Source organism: Rhinopithecus bieti, unplaced genomic scaffold (assembly GCF_001698545.2).
Source record: "Rhinopithecus bieti isolate Rb0 unplaced genomic scaffold, ASM169854v2 scaffold_12480, whole genome shotgun sequence".
Classification (NCBI taxonomy): Eukaryota; Metazoa; Chordata; class Mammalia; order Primates; family Cercopithecidae; genus Rhinopithecus; species Rhinopithecus bieti.
Window position 1 is genome coordinate 693992 of NW_016807134.1, and position 16099 is coordinate 710090.

Genomic DNA, 16099 nt, shown 5'->3' on the forward strand with positions numbered 1-16099 from the left:
AAAAAAAAAAAAAAAAAAAAAAATCTTTTATGCAAGGTCTTTAAAGGGAAAATTTTTCCAAGTTACCATTTATACCTGTGGTAGGATAGTAATTACTATCATATAATGTTTACTTTATGTTTACTTTGTAAAATATTTAGTTTCATAAAATTTAGAACTAAAGAGTTTTTAAAGCTTATATTTTCTCTTTCAATCTAAACGTGCATGCTTCCATTTTATAAAATTTATTCTAGTAAGAATCTTAGTAGATTAAGCAATCTATAGTATGAGCAGTTGGGAGTATTATTTCTGAAGGTAAAGTAGTTTGTGAGTAGTATTTGGTGAAAAGAAATCAGCTAAACTAATAAAGATTCTTGCTTTACAGAAACTGGTCAACGTTTCACCAGATCTTCCAAAACTCATCAGTTCCATGAATGTCCAACAACCAAAAGAAAATGAAATTGTCGTCCTAAGTGGATTAGCCTCTGGAAATCTCCAGGCAGATTTTGAAGTTTCACAGGTAAGACGTAAGTTCTTGATAAGCCATTCACTTAAATCTATAGTTAGCTCAGCACAGATCAGTGTAACCCCCAAATAAACACTACACATAAGCTTCTGTAACATAGGAATCAAAGTGTCTTTATATTTGAGAAAAGTCTGCATTTATGTTTCTCTTAAATACCACCACTTAGAGTTTGACAGAGCTTTTATTACATCAACTCCTAATTTCTATTGTCTTCTCAAATTCCTAAGTTGTATTTGAACTAGAACAGATAGAGTAGGCATTGGTTACTTAGCTTGGTTTTCTACAAATCTACTGGAAAAACGAAAACAGAACTGTCTCCTCTTTTAGGAGCAGTACCTAAATTCTATTTCAGAATCCACAGTATCATCTTTCAGATGTTATGTATTCCTTAGGAGGTACCAAACTAGCCAAGCTAGTAAATCCAGAATGGCAGCTTCAAGGATGGAGAGAGAGTGTCTTGGGCCCAACGAATAAAATATCCCTCCTCCAAAACAAATGTTATTAAAAATAAAGCAGTAACTAAAATACTACTATTATCATTCAGTGCCCTCATGTGCACTCCTACTATATAAATCACTATAACATTATTTATTTAAAGACATGCAAGTAAAATTGTTTAATTAATTTTGAGAAAAATGCACATAAAGTATGTTACAGTGATATGTAACAGCTCCAGATTAAAATGATGAGCATTTGTTTTCCACAAATTGTTCTTCCTTGGGTTTTAATTTCGTTGTCCATTTTTAAAGTCTTCTTTTATCCTTCAACTCTTCAAAATATCAAAAAGCCCCAAAGTCTTCAAATTTCAAGAAACATAATACAGTGTGATAAATCAATTAATAAAGGAGAAGGTTTTATTTCCAGGTAATCAGATCTCCCTGACTTTGTAGCTACTAACAAGGTTTGTGTCCTATAAATTTTACATGAATCCTAGGTAATCTGTGGCTTGTTAATAAATTATACATTATATCATTGACAGTGAAGACTTTATTCCCATTTTCTTTTTAGAATTCACATACTTTTTAAAAGCTGCCTCTGCATTATAGAACAATTTTCCTAGCTTTTGGTAAGTATAGGTATTACTGAGAAATTCCGGCTTTCTTTCAATATCTCTATGAAAATTGGTATTGACATTAATTGGACTTGACCTTGAGTTTAACTTACTAGACCCTGATTAATCCCAGTTAGATTCTTAATTAAACATGGCAGAAAATTAGCTTAAATAAAAAGAGAACATATTGTTTCATGTAACCAGAAAAAACCCAGGAGTAGATTAAAGACTTAAAACCAATATCATCAAGACATGGATTTTTCTCTTGTGGCGTCTTTCCATTGGCCCCATTATCAGACAAGCTCCTCCCACAAGGAAGAAATATCCCTTTGGGTTCAAGTCAGGAAAGTGTGAATGGAACGTCATTTCCAGGTGGTTTTCAGCAAAAGCCTCTTGGCTCTCAAATGTCACATGTCCATCTCTGAACCAATCACTATGACCTAAGGAATGCATCATTCAGATTGGCCAGGCTTGAGTCACATGATCACCTCTGGAGCTGGAGGTGAATCAACTCCATGTGAATCACTTGGACTCTGGTGAGGTTGACTGACTGATAGTATAGTGTGCCCTTCTCCCCAGGGCAATTGTCTGATTCATGTTTGCACCTCCTTGCATAATTTGCATACAATAGGCACTCGGAAAATACCGGGTAAGTTTCAGTTTAGTGTAGTGTGTCTAAATTCAGTGGAAAGACAATTAAGCCAACTTCACTTACTCTACAACAGCAGTTCCTCTCCATTTGGGGGATCACAGATACTTTGTGAATTCAATAAAAGCTATAGACCAGTGGGTCTCAAATGCTAATGCATGTACCCATCGCCAACAGATTCCTTGGAAACACAGATTCTGATTGAGTAGATCTGGGTTGAGGCCTGAGAGTAAATATATCCAACAAGCTCCCAGGCGATGCCATGGCTGCCGGTCCATACTCACACTTAGAAAAGCCAGGCAATGGACCACCTTCTTTGAAAAATAGACCTAATCACATATGCATACAGGGGAATTCTATTTTTGAGCTCCCAGGGGATTCCTGAACACCTTGGAGAAGGATTGAATTTTTCATTTTATAATCATCTCTCCTAGAATTATTGGAATCTTTTATTACTATTCCAATGGCAATAAATAATATGAACAGTGAAAATGTGCAGTGGAGAATGAGGATATGGTTTGTAACCCTAGAACTGAACAGAATTAACAGGCCTAACTAGTACATGATTCTATAATTTGGGCCTCTTTATCACTGTTCTTACCATACGCTGGTCTTTTAGAGATAATTAGTTCACTTCCTATGGATTTCATTTAATTTCATGTTGACTGCTTCTTCAGATAAGCAATACAAATTATAGAATCTAACTGTAGTTGATAGAACACTTACTGTACATCTGAAGTACTAGTAGAGGTTTTACTGAGTATCTTCAAGGCAGAGAAAGATACTGGTCTGAGAAACTGGAACTCAATTTAATCAAGAGAGGTAACCAAGACAGCGTTGACATTCCCTTCAGCTTGACCAAAATTTGGACAGGCTCCTTCCTGACTCTAGACCCTGACTTCCCTTTTCTTAGAACATTTAATCTAGAAAATTTATAACTGTAAATTCCTCTGCCTTTTGAGATGTAAATCTTTTGTAAAAGCCTCTTGCCAGCTTTATACCCAGAAATGTCTTTCTCAAGGACCTGGGAGCTGTCTCATTGAAATGTAATCATCAAGGAAGGTAGTTCCCTTAATGTGCCCAGTCTTTATGGGAGCGTAAGAACCTAACTTCAGTGGGCGTCTTGCTCCAGGTTGTAAAACTACCTCCTGTCAAAAAGATACAAGAAAGTTTACTGTTTCTCTGGGTAAAGCCAATGATCAAACACAGATGACCTAAGATCTGCCCCATCACTCTAGCCCTTAAAACCCTATTGCCTTTTGTTCAGTGGAGTGTAGTCCAGCTTAATTCTGGCCTCTCTTCCCTATTTTAATAGCCTTGAATAAAAACTTCTTTGCCTGTTTAACTTTGCCCAGTTCAATTTTTGCTTTGACCAAGGGAAACTAAAATATGTGATACAGCCGATCTATTTTCCCCCAAGTCAGGCTTTCTGCTAGGTACCTTGTGTTCCCAAACATCACTTGAATTTTTTTGAAGCAGTTTATTAATATAATCCCAGAAGACATTTCACATATTTTAAAAGTGCCCACTCCTGTTAACAGGGGAGCTTGGTGGAAAAGGAAAGGTCAGAGGCAATAGTCTTTTATTTTCCCTTTTGAATAAATGCCTTCTTTTCTCTCCACTTTTAGTGCCCTTGGCTGCCAGATATCTGCTTGGTCCAATGTGCAAGAGGGAACAGACCAAACAGTACCAATTGCATCATCTTTGAAATCAACAAATTTCTGATTGGTCTGGAACTGGTGCAGGAGCGACAGCTCCACCTGGAAACAAACATCTTAAAACTGGAGGATGACACGAACTGTTCCTTATCCTCAATCGAGGAAGACTTTCTCACTGCTTCTGAGCACTTGGAGGAGGAGAGCGAGGTGGATGAATCTAGGAACGGTGAGAACTTTCCAATTAGTGCCTCCTGAAATTAGTCCCCATATAAAAATGTCTGGGTGGGATTTGAGAAGAGTTCCAGGCCACATCCGTTTGGCTGACACATCACAATCTTTACTTGCTGAATTTTAAGGAAGGAAGGAAGGAGAATATGAGAACACTGGTGAAGATGCTGACAAATACACTTAGCAGACTTAATGGTTGGATGGATCCAGACTCCCAAATGATGCCTTAGGGATGCTGAAGGGAATTTGTGTACTTTAAAGGTAAATCCTCCTGCCTGCCAAGAGATGGAGGCTATCACTGGGAGGAAAGTTAACTTCCCTAAGACTTCCATAAAAGCCATATATTAGTTGGATCCAAGTTGGACCAGACTGGGCTTGAATCCCAGCACTGCCACATTGAGGCTGTGAGATCTGGCGCCAGTTATCTAATCTTTCTGAGCCTAGTTTCTTTGTCTAATTTGGGAGTACAATCATGCCTGTAGCTAATGATTTTTGTGAAGACAGAAAGAGATAATCCAGGAAAGTGTTTAGCACTCATTTCTTCAGCTCTTTCTGTTGACCCATTCGCAGAGCTCAATGAACAATGTGTTCCTCCTCCCCACTTTTAGCCACAGAGGAAGGGGTACCCCAGATGTTGTTGCCACTGTCTCTGGGACAAGTCTCATGCAAACTTTAGAACAAATCTTTGCAACAAGTCCCACTACTGAGCTTGCTGTAAACATCCTCCCTTCTCTTTTTGTACCCAATGGGAAGCTCTAAGACACACCTGTCTGGGTTGCTTTCCCCTGAAGAATGGTGGCAACCCTCAACCCTCAAACACTTCCTACTTGCATTTGTATCCCACATGGAAAGCCATTTTTTTGGATGGCATTCTATCATGAAACGTGAAAGCTTTTTCAGATTCATTTTTCTTGAAGAAACCATTCAAAATGTTGTTCTTGAAGGGGGGAAAAGTTGATGCTTTATTTTATTTATTTATTTATTTTATTATACTTTTAAGTTCTAGGGTACATGTGCACAACCATGCAGGTTTTGTACATATGTATACATGTGCCATTTTTGGTATTGCTACACCCATCAACTCGTACATATTACATTAGGTATTATCTCCTAATGCTATCCTCCCCCTCCCCACACCCCACACACAGGCCGGTTGGTGTGATGTTTCCCCACCCTGGCGGTTCCAAGTGTTCTCTTGTTCAATTCCCAACCTATGAGTGAGAACAGTGCGGTATTTGGTTTTCTGTCCTTTGTGATAGTTTGCTCAGAATGATGGTTTCCAGCTTTATCCATGACCCTACAAAGGATATGAACTCATCTTTTTATGGTTGCATAGTATTCCATGGTGTATATGTGCCACATTTTCTTAATCCAGTCTATCATCGATGGACATTTGGGTTAGTTCCAAGTCTTTGCTATTGTGAATAGTGCCGCAATAAACATACGTGTGCATGTGTCCTTATTGATGCTTTACTTTTAGAAAGTCAATATTACTTAAAACTTATGGTAACCTGCTTTCCAAAAAGTAATAGTGCCTCTCATTTTCTCCTCACTAGGTTATGAAAATATAAATGTCTCAGCCAATGTTTTGGAAAGTAAACAGCTAAAGGGAGCCACCCAGGAGGAATGGAATTACAACAAGGAAAAGTGGCGTTATGCTTTGGAAGACAAATACGTCAACAAATATCCCACACCATTGATTAAAACAGAACGATCTCCAGAAAACCTAACAAAGAACACAGCCCTGCAGAGTCTAGATCCCTCAGCCAAGCCATCACAGTGGAAAAGTGAAGCTGTAGGGAATAAGAGAGAAGCCACCCATTATTATTATTCAGAAGATTTTAAAGGTCAAATGGAAAAATCACAGGCACTGTATATTCCAAAAGATGCTTATTTCTCCATGATGGATAAAGATGTACCTTCTGCATGTGCTGTGGCTGAGCAGAGAAGCAACCTAAACCCAGGAGATCACGAAGACACAAGAAATGCTCTCCCTCCTGTACAAGATGGAGAAGTCACCCCTGGCAAGTATGCTACAAATTTAGCAGAATCCGTGCTGCAGGATGCGTTTATTAGATTATCTCAGTCTCAGCCCACATTACCCCAGGAATCTGCAGTCAGTGTTTCTGTAGGAAGTTCTCTGCTTCCCAGTTGCTATTCCACAAAAGATACAGTGGTTTCTCGGTCATGGAATGAGCTCCCCAAAATCGTCGTCGTTCAGAGTCCAGATAGCAGCGATGCTGCCCCCGCGCCAGGCATCTCCTCATGGCCTGAGATGGAAGCCTCTGTTGAAACCTCAAGTCTCCTCTCTGGAGAGAACCCCAGCAGACAACCCCAGAGTGCTCTAGAAGTGGCGTTAGCTTGTGCAGCCACTGTGATTGGAACCATTTCCAGTCCACAGGCCACAGAAAGACTCAAAATGGAGCAAGTGGACTCAAACTTTCCACTAGGGGGCAGTGGTGCACTGCAAACGCAAGCACCCCAAGGACTCAAGGAACCTTCCATCAATGAGTACTCCTTTCCATCTGCTTTGTGTGGCATGACTCAGGTGGCCAGTGCCGTGGCTGTCTGTGGTCTAGGTGAAAGAGAGGAGGTGACATGCTCAGTGGCTCCAAGTGGTGACCTCTCGCCTGCAGCTGAGGCTTCTGAAGCCATGCCCCCACTTTGTAGTTTAGCAAGCATGGAGCTTGGCAAGGAAGCCATTGCTGAGGGATTGCTCAAGGAGGCTGCTCTGGTTTTAACAAGGCCTAATACCTACAGTAGTATTGGAGACTTCTTGGACTCCATGAACAGGAGAATCATGGAAACTGCTTCAAAGTCTCAGACCCTGTGCTCAGAAAATGTCCTCAGGAATGAACTGGCACATACCCTGTCCAATGTTATCCTGAGGCATTCCATTGATGAAGTTCACCACAAAAATATGATAATCGACCCCAATGACAACAGGCATTCATCTGAAATTCTGGACACCTTAATGGAAAGTACAAATCAACTGCTTTTCGATGTGATATGCTTCACGTTCAAGAAGATGAGTCATATTGTGCGGCTTGGTGAATGTTCTGCTGTCCTTTCTAAGGAGACCATCAGAAGGAGGGAGACAGAACCTGGCTGCCAGCCATCTGATCCGGGTGCTAGTCTAGCTTGGACAAAAGCCACTGAATCCTCCAGCAGCTCTCCACTTAGCAATTCACACAACACGAATCTTGTCATCAGCAATCTTGTGGATGGCATGTATTCAAAACAAAACAATGGTGGAGTGAGGCCAGGCCTCTTCAAGAACCCCAGGCTGCAGTCAGAATTATCACATAGTCACAGAGTACCCGATTCTTCGACTGCTACAACATCCCCCAAGGAAATATATCTGAAAGGAACAGCGGGAGAGGATGCAAAAAGCCCTCCTCACAGTGAGAATGAATGCAGAGTCTCTTCCGAAGCACAAAGGTCCCCGACAGTTGGCCAGTCCAGAAGCGGTTCCCAGGAGGCTGAGGACAGTATCCACCCAAACACCCAAGAAAAGTACAACTCTGCCACATCTTGCATCAACGAAGTTCAAGTCAACCTGTCCGTGTTAGGGGATGACTTGCTGCTTCCTGCTCAATCCATACTTCAAACAAAGCATCCAGACATCTACTGCATTACAGACTTTGCGGAAGAATTAGCAGACACGGTCGTCTCCATGGCAACTGAAATTGCAGCAATTTGCCTTGACAACTCCAGTGGAAAACAACCCTGGTTTTGTGCATGGAAAAGAGGGAGTGAGTTTCTGATGACACCCAATGTACCCTGCCGATCCTTGAAGAGGAAGAAAGAGAGCCATGGGAGCGGGGCCACTGTGAGGAAACACAAGCCGCCCCGGCTCAGTGAGATCAAGAGGAAGACGGATGAGCACCCTGAGCTTAAAGAGAAACTGATGAACAGGGTTGTGGATGAGTCCATGAACCTTGAGGATGTCCCAGATTCTGTCAACCTTTTTGCCAATGAAGTGGCAGCCAAGATCATGAACCTATCGGAGTTCTCTATGGTGGACAGCATGTGGCAGGCGCAGGGCTATCCCCGGAATCGGTTACTGAGTGGTGACAGGTGGAGCCGGCTGAAGGCCTCCAGCTGTGAAAGCATTCCTGAGGAAGAGTCCGAGGCCAGGGCCTATGTCAACAGCCTGGGCTTAATGAGCACACTGAGCCAGCCGGTCAGCAGGGCCAGCTCTGTCTCCAAACAGTCGAGCTGTGAGAGCATCACCGAGGAGTTTTCCAGGTTCATGGTGAACCAGATGGAAAATGAAGGGAGAGGATTTGAGTTACTGCTGGATTACTATGCTGGCAAGAACGCCAGCAGCATTCTGAGCTCAGCCATGCAACAGGCATGCCGGAAAAGTGACCACCTCAGTGTGAGGCCAAACTGTCCCTCTAAGCAGTCCAGCACAGAGAGCATCACTGAGGAGTTCTACAGGTACATGCTGAGGGACATCGAAAGAGACAGCAGAGAAAGCACCTCCTCCAGACGGAGCAGCCAGGATTGGACAGCCGGCCTGCTGTCTCCTTCTCTGCGATCCCCGGTGTGCCACAGACAGTCGTCCATGCCAGACAGCAGATCCCCATGCTCCAGGCTGACAGTGAATGTGCCCATCAAAGCCAACTCTTTAGATGGCTTTGCTCAGAACTGCCCACAGGATTTCCTAAGCGTGCAGCCGGTCAGTAGCGCGTCCTCATCCGGTCTCTGCAAATCTGACTCTTGCTTGTATCGGAGAGGTAGGACTGACCACATCACGAACATGTTAATTCATGAAACGTGGGCGAGCTCCATTGAGGCCCTCATGCGCAAGAACAAAATCATTGTGGATGATGCAGGGGAAGCCGACACTGAGCCTGTTTCTGGTGGCTCTCCCTCACAAGCAGAGACGTGTGCAAATAGATTAGCTGCCAGCAGGATGTGCAGTGGGCCAACTCTGCTTGTTCAGGAGTCTCTCGATTGCCCGAGGAAAGACTCTGTTACCGAATGTAAACAGCCCCCAGTGTCATCTTTGAGCAAAACTGCTTCTCTTACAAACTACAACCCTTTAGATTCTAAAAAGGAAACTTCCTCGTGTCAGGACACTGTAGCAATAAACCACAAAAGGCTATCACTTTGCTCAAGGGAAGTGCCTTTGATTCAGATTGAAACAGATCAGAGAGAAGCCTGTGCTGGGGAACCTGAACCCTTCCTTTCCAAAAGCAGCCCCCCAGAGGAAGCAGAAGAACATTCAAATGACAAAAACATCCCAGATGTGGTGAGAGATGGAGACACAGCTGTGAGCGCTTGTCAAATCCATAGGTGAGTGAATCGTCTCTTAGACTACATAGAGTGCATGTGGTGGAGTTTGCATCTTAATCAGTGTTCAGTCTAAATTTTAGACATAAAGGATTTGATTGGTGCAAGAACTAAATTTTCAAAACCAAAAATAATGACCTCCTAGGTTAAGATGCATTTATGGTAGAGAATTGAAAGTAAACGTCTTCTTAAAATCTCCAAAGCAAATTAAACTCATCTATATAACCAAAGAAGTAAGATATAATTCCCCCCATTAAAATTAATCTCCTGTGGTTTCCTACCTTTTAAAATTCATTCATGGCAATTTTTAAGCAAATAATAATCTTAATAATATATGATGCAATAATATTAATCATAAATGATGCAACTTATTCATTTGAAAACAGTTAAATTTAAATAAATATTAGTATTGGCATTTGACATTAAATATTTTGGCATCATTTTCTCTCCTCTCCTTTTCTTCTCCATAGAGTCTCTCCTTTCAAGTTTTGCTTTCTGTTTTTGTTTTTTGTCTTTTTCTAAAGATCTTGCCAAGGACACTGTGTCCCACAAGGGCTGGCCCTTTAGATGCCTGGTATAATTCTGGCAGTGTAAATGCAAAGCAACACTGAAGTATTGTTATTTAAACAGCTCTTTTCCAGAAAATTATGACGTAGTTGACAATCCATTTTGAATTTGACACAAGGTAATAATTTCTCTGAGGCTGCTTAAAGAACTCTCCATTCCTTTTACAACTTATATTTTCTGTAGAAAATTTGTAAGATCCTTGAATATGAGACCATTGTATCATTTCTTTAGCTTTGGTTTGTAGTTAAACAAAACAGGACAACAAAAAAGGAAGCTAGTGGCCTTGGAAAACCTAAGTTGGAGAAGTCTTTTCAGAGACATATGCCTATATTGTTTATGATTTACCAAAAGCCCGTGATTTTTAAATGTTTAGTGGCAATCAACAAGTTGAACACAACCTTCATCAAATTTCAGCAGCTCTCTGAAAGTCTTTGATACTTTTCTACTTCCACCAGGGAAGGAGAAGGGATTCATCATCAGGTACCACCAGTGCTGCCCATTAGAGGGCATCATTACTGGTGTGGTTATGGTTGAGTGTATTTGGTACAGAGTGTCTAAGTGGATTTAAATATTTCTTTTTTAGCCACTCAGTACTAAGAACTTAATTTTCCAATCAGATGAAACCCTGGAAGAATAAGGAGAAAGGATGAAAACATCAAAGCAAAAGAACACAAAGCTAAATCAAGTGACGTAGGCAGAGCTAACCAAGAAGACACATTTTTATACATCAGTAGTTCTCCAGCTATAGACAATATGTATCAAAGCATTTTATCTAGATGATATGGAGAATTACAAATTTTTTAAAGTGATCAGAGTTAAAGAAACAAATTAGCTCATGTGTAATTCTTTAGAATTACCTTAACCTGAAATACAAGAAAAAGGAAAACCCTTCTTATAGAATCTAGATGCCTGACTTGGAGTCTTCTTTAACACAGATATCTTAAACCCAGCTGAGATTTTTAACCAAAGAATGACTAGTTAGGGAACGTTCATGAAATAGTAGTTCAACAAGATTTATGGTTGTAGGCTGAGATCAAATAGCAATTGTCCCTGAAGTTGAATAAAATTCATTATACAATTGTGAATTAAATGTCACTGATATTATCCTTAAAATAGGATATATTGGAAATATGTATGAATAAAGTCCCCAAATGGCTTAGGTTTGTATTACATAGAATAGCCCAAGAATATACCCTTTCAAATCATGATTTCTGGTTTGGTTTTCCACTAATAAAACAAGAAAGAATGTGGAGTCATCCACCCTAGAAATTCAAGACCTACATCTGCTTCCAAAACATAAGGACTAAATATTGAAAATGTTTTTCTTTGCGGAACAATATAAAGAATTATTAAGAACATGGATTTCACTAACCTTGTAACTATGCAACCTTGAGCAACTTCTCTGTTTACCAAAGTTTACTCACCTATAGGTGGGAATAATAATTATCTTCTAAGGGGATCTTTAAGGTTTTATTAAGGAAATGCACATAAATCTCTCAACTCAGGGCCTCGCCTATTGTCATAAATGCTTGCTTTTTGGTTGTTGTCATTGCTGTTTGGGGTTAGGGTACATGATTGCCCTTATTCCAGGAATTTTTTTTCCAAAAGAAATATCTTAAAGGCCTGGTGCAGTGACTCATGCCTGTAATCCCAGCACTTTGGGAGGCTGAGGCAGGTGGATCACAAGGTCAGGAGTTCAAGACCAGCCTCGTCAAGATGATGAAACCCTGTCTCTATTCAAAATACAAAAATTAGCCATGTGTGGTGGCAAGAACCTGTAATCCCAGCTACTCAGGAGGTTGAGGCAGAGAACTGCTTGAACCTGGGAGGTGGAGGTTGCAGTGAGCTGAGATCATGCCACTGCACTCCAGCCTGGGTGACAGGGGAAGACTCTGTCTCAAAAAAAAAAAAAAAAAAAAAAAAAAAAAAGAGAGAAAAGAAAAGAAAAAGGAAAAAAAAGAAAAAGGAATATCTTATAAACATTATGAGAATTTTATTAAAACAAGAGAATTTCCAGATTTTGCTAGAGGGAAAATTAACCATATTTATATTATTACATTTTCTAAGCTCAGAGATGTTATAGGATTTCATTAGTCAAAATAGCTAAGTACAAAACTCTCTTCTCCGTGAAGCAGTTCTTCTCCCTTACACACAAACAAGGTAAGTGGTATATGGACTCTTAATTTTGTTTGGAGATGGGGAGGCGTCATGTCCTGAAAATAATTTTAGGCTACTTTCTTTAGGCATGTTTTCATGATTCTTACTTTTAAAAATGTTATTTACGCTCAATATGCTGAAATAAAATCACTTTCTTACATTTTGATAAAGGAATAACAACTTCAGAATTTATTGGACTTTTTGATAAGTTGAGACCACAAAGTATAAACAACAAACTGAGAATTCTGGACATTCATATGCTGTATGTACTTACTGACATCATCTTATGTTTTAGAAACATATTTTAGGTTGTGTATCTATTTATATTTGCTTCAAGAAAAAAAAATTATTCATCCAACAAATATTTGAGTGCTTACTCTGACCAGCAATTGGCCTTGGGGCTGAAAACACGGAAGAAAATAGAAAGACTTGGTATCTACTCTCATAGTTCTTACACACGAGTGGGAGAGACAGGGAGAGTACATAGGAAAACCTTTTGAAAAAATATTATTGTACAGTGTGATGAGAGAAAAAAATAAAAAGTAATATGGTAGCAAATAACTGGTAGGGAAAGTGGATACTTAGATAGGATGTTGGCATTTGAGATGAGACCTACAGGAAGAGAAGGTGCCAGCCGTGGGAAGAACGAGAGTGATAGACTTGCATTTTAAGCATTGTGGTGATCTAGCCAGCCTGAAAAATGTTCCCACTATGAGTCACCTAGAGATCCTGGATTAAGTATAATAAACATAATAAACATCCTTTTAAGAACGAAGCTGATCTTTTTTTTTTTTTTTTTTTTTTAAAGAAAGACAAGCAAATAAGCTTTAGTGATCTATTGCCCAGAATGGTGAATGTAATAAATAACAATGCATTGTATATTTCTTTTTTTTTTTGAGATAGAGTCTCACTCTATCACCCAGACTGGAGTGCTGTGGTGCAACCACGGCTCACCGCAGCCCCAACCTCCTGGGCACAAGCAATCCTCCCACCTCAGCCTTTCAAGCAGCTGGGACTGTAGGTGTGCACCACCATGCCTGCCCAATTTTTTAACTTTTTGTGGAGATGGAGATCTCACTCTGTTACCCAGGCTGGTCTCAGACTCCTGGGCTCATGTGATCCTGCCACCTCAGCCTCCCGAAGTGCTGGTATTACAGGTATGAGCCACTGTGCCTGGCCTGTATATTTCAAAACTGTTAAAAGATTAGATATTAAATGCTTTCACCACAACAAAATATAAGTATGTGAGTGCTAGATTTGTTAATTAGTGTGACTTAATCATTCCACAAGGTAAAACTATATGAAAACATCACAGTATATGCCATATAATAGATACAATTACTGTCAATTTAAAAAATTGACAAGCAGGTGTGGTATATTCCCCATGGATTTGGATGTTTGGCACCACCGTCTAAAACAGCAGCCCCTAAGAGCCCTTATCTGGAGAGATGGAAGCAGAATGCTGTCTGCCATTTATGATTTACCCTCATTTCTATATCCTCAGGAATTATTTTATTTACCCTTATTTGCAAGGCTAATCTTAACAATAGTAATTATACAAATTTCAGAGGTTAAAAAAAAAGAATTTGAAAAGGTAGTAAATGAAAGCTGACTCTGCTTGCCTTTGAGGGCATCTACCAGTCTCTGTAGCCTAAAAATTCATTTTCTAAAGGCTAGTGGAAACCAGGAAATGAGGGTCCACGGGTGGTGAAGACTTGGAACTGAGACAGACTTCCACATCCTCAAGGGTTACAACCTCAGTAATAGTGTGAACTATGGAAAAAGTTCACCCACCAGAACAGTGAACTGATTTAAAAAAAAAAAAAAAAAAAAAAAAAGGTGTCTTTCGGGGTTCCAGCTCTGGGTACAAGGAGAAAGCAATCCCCTGGAGAATTTATAACCACGGCTTACCCTAATGCGATTTTGCCATTCTAATTTGCATTATACTTGTGGTCCAGGAAATCCCAAGCTGGTGAGTTACCTTAAAGCAATCTCAGGTTAACAACCCTGTGAGAGCTTGGCAGAGACAAAAATAAAATCTCTGGAGAGTTAAGCCAAGTCTTAAAGGATTTCAACAAATAAAACTCCATCAAATATGAGCTCAGAGTCTTAAACTGAGAGACACACAAGGAATCAAGGCACTGTAAGAAAGACTCAGCACAAACATGAAGAGGCAGAATTAGCCCCATCGAAGTTCTCAGACACTGGAATTATTAAATACAGAATGTAAAGTACTTATGTTTAATATTTGGAAAAAATGAGACATACAAAATAGGAGCAAGAAACCACCATCAGAATACAATAAGGTAGATATAAAATCAATCAAATACTACTACAACGATGAAAAGTATAATAATTGAAATTAAAACCACTAGATAGAAAACATATGAATTGTTGAAATCAAAACCACAATGGCATACCTGCAGAGAGAACTTTAAAGATAAATGTGAAAGAACTTCTGTTTCTATTCACAATTAAGTTATTGAAACTCAACTTGCCCTCCATCCATGAATAATTTTTTTTTTTTTTTTTTTTTTTTTTTTTTTTTTGAGATGGAGTCTTGCCCTGTCACCCAGGCAGGAGTGCGGTGGTGCGACCTCGGCTCACTGCAATCTCTGCCTCCCAGTTGCAAGCCATTCTCCTGCCTCAGCCTCCCGTGTAGCCGGGATTACAGGCACATGCCAATGCCACCACACCCGGCTAATTTTTCTTTTGTCTTTTTAGTAGAGACGGGGTTTCACCATGTTGGCCAGGGCGAACTCCTGACCTCAAGTGATCCACCTGCCTCTGCCTCCCAAAATGCTGGGATTGCAGGCATGAACCACTGTGCCTGGCCCATCCATGAGTAATTTTTTAATGGGCAGAATTAAACAACTGTTTTCATACATTGTATGACAAACAGCACATTGAGCAAAGGGAAACAAACATGATTAGCCCTATAGTTGCCCTCACTTTCTATCTGGATTGCCTTTTCAGTGCAAAGAGGGAAATCCTGAGCAGAGTTCAGTGGGCACAATGAGGTGAGGAGACACAGACTAGAGGGAGATATGCAGAGAAAGAAGAGGAACCTGCACAGGAAGCCCCTCGACCTGTTGCTGAGCAGTGAGGCATGCATGCATAGGTACAGCCCCATGATGCTAGAGAGTTGTAAGCTGAACAATGCCACAAGCTCACATAGTACTAGAAGATGTTTAGTCCCAACTAGCCAGAGTGAAGAATCCATGTTACATACACACAGTACTTAGTAGAGACCCTAAAAAGATCACATCATAGAATTAAGGGTAAACTAGCCCTAAAAATAAAGGCTAATCTACACTTGTTCTAACAAAACTTAAAAGCAAACATCAAAAAGATCAAGCTGAACTGAAACTAATTTAATCTAGAATAAAGTTCAACATTGTTTAAAGAAAAGATGACGAAATCTAGTACTCAACAACATAAACTTGCAATGTAACATCCAAGCAAAAAAATGCTACACAAAGAAGTAAAATATCACTCATAATAAGGAGTGTAATCATCAAAAGAAACTTATCCAGAAATTACAGAGAAGATGAAATTAGCAGACAAGGACTTAAATATCTCTTATAAATATGCTGAAAGATTTAAAGGTACACATGAATGTAAGATTTGGTGGAAGTTATAAACTCACAAATTAAGAAATATGAACTCTAAGCACGATCAACAGAAGAAAATCACATCAAGGCACATGATAATCAAATTATTAAAAACAAATCATAAAGAAATGTCTTAAAAAGCAGCCCAGAGGAAAAAAAAATTATGTACTAAGGAGCACAAATAAAAACTGCAGATGTCTTATCAGAAACAATGTAAGATAAAAGACAAAGCATGACAACTATACCACACTGAAGGAGAAAAAAAACTGTCAGCCTAGTATACTTGATCCAGCAAAAATTCCTTCAAAAATAAAGGCTATTCATTAATAGGAAGATTCAATACTGTCAAGATGTCAGTTATTCACA

At 39.8% G+C, this 16099-nt stretch overlaps 1 protein-coding gene across 5 annotated transcripts in view; it reads left to right on the plus strand.

The window, feature by feature from the left end:
* The window catches only part of SPHKAP (SPHK1 interactor, AKAP domain containing), a 199609-nt gene that overhangs the window by 161132 nt on the left and 22378 nt on the right, over positions 1–16099 (plus strand). For all 5 annotated transcript variants that reach the window (XM_017880316.1, XM_017880317.1, XM_017880318.1 and 2 more), the window contains 3 exons: positions 365–499; positions 3834–4089; positions 5648–9398. In XM_017880316.1, coding sequence (XP_017735805.1) covers positions 365–499; positions 3834–4089; positions 5648–9398 — 4142 coding nt within the window. The remainder of the gene's footprint in view (positions 1–364; positions 500–3833; positions 4090–5647; positions 9399–16099) is intronic.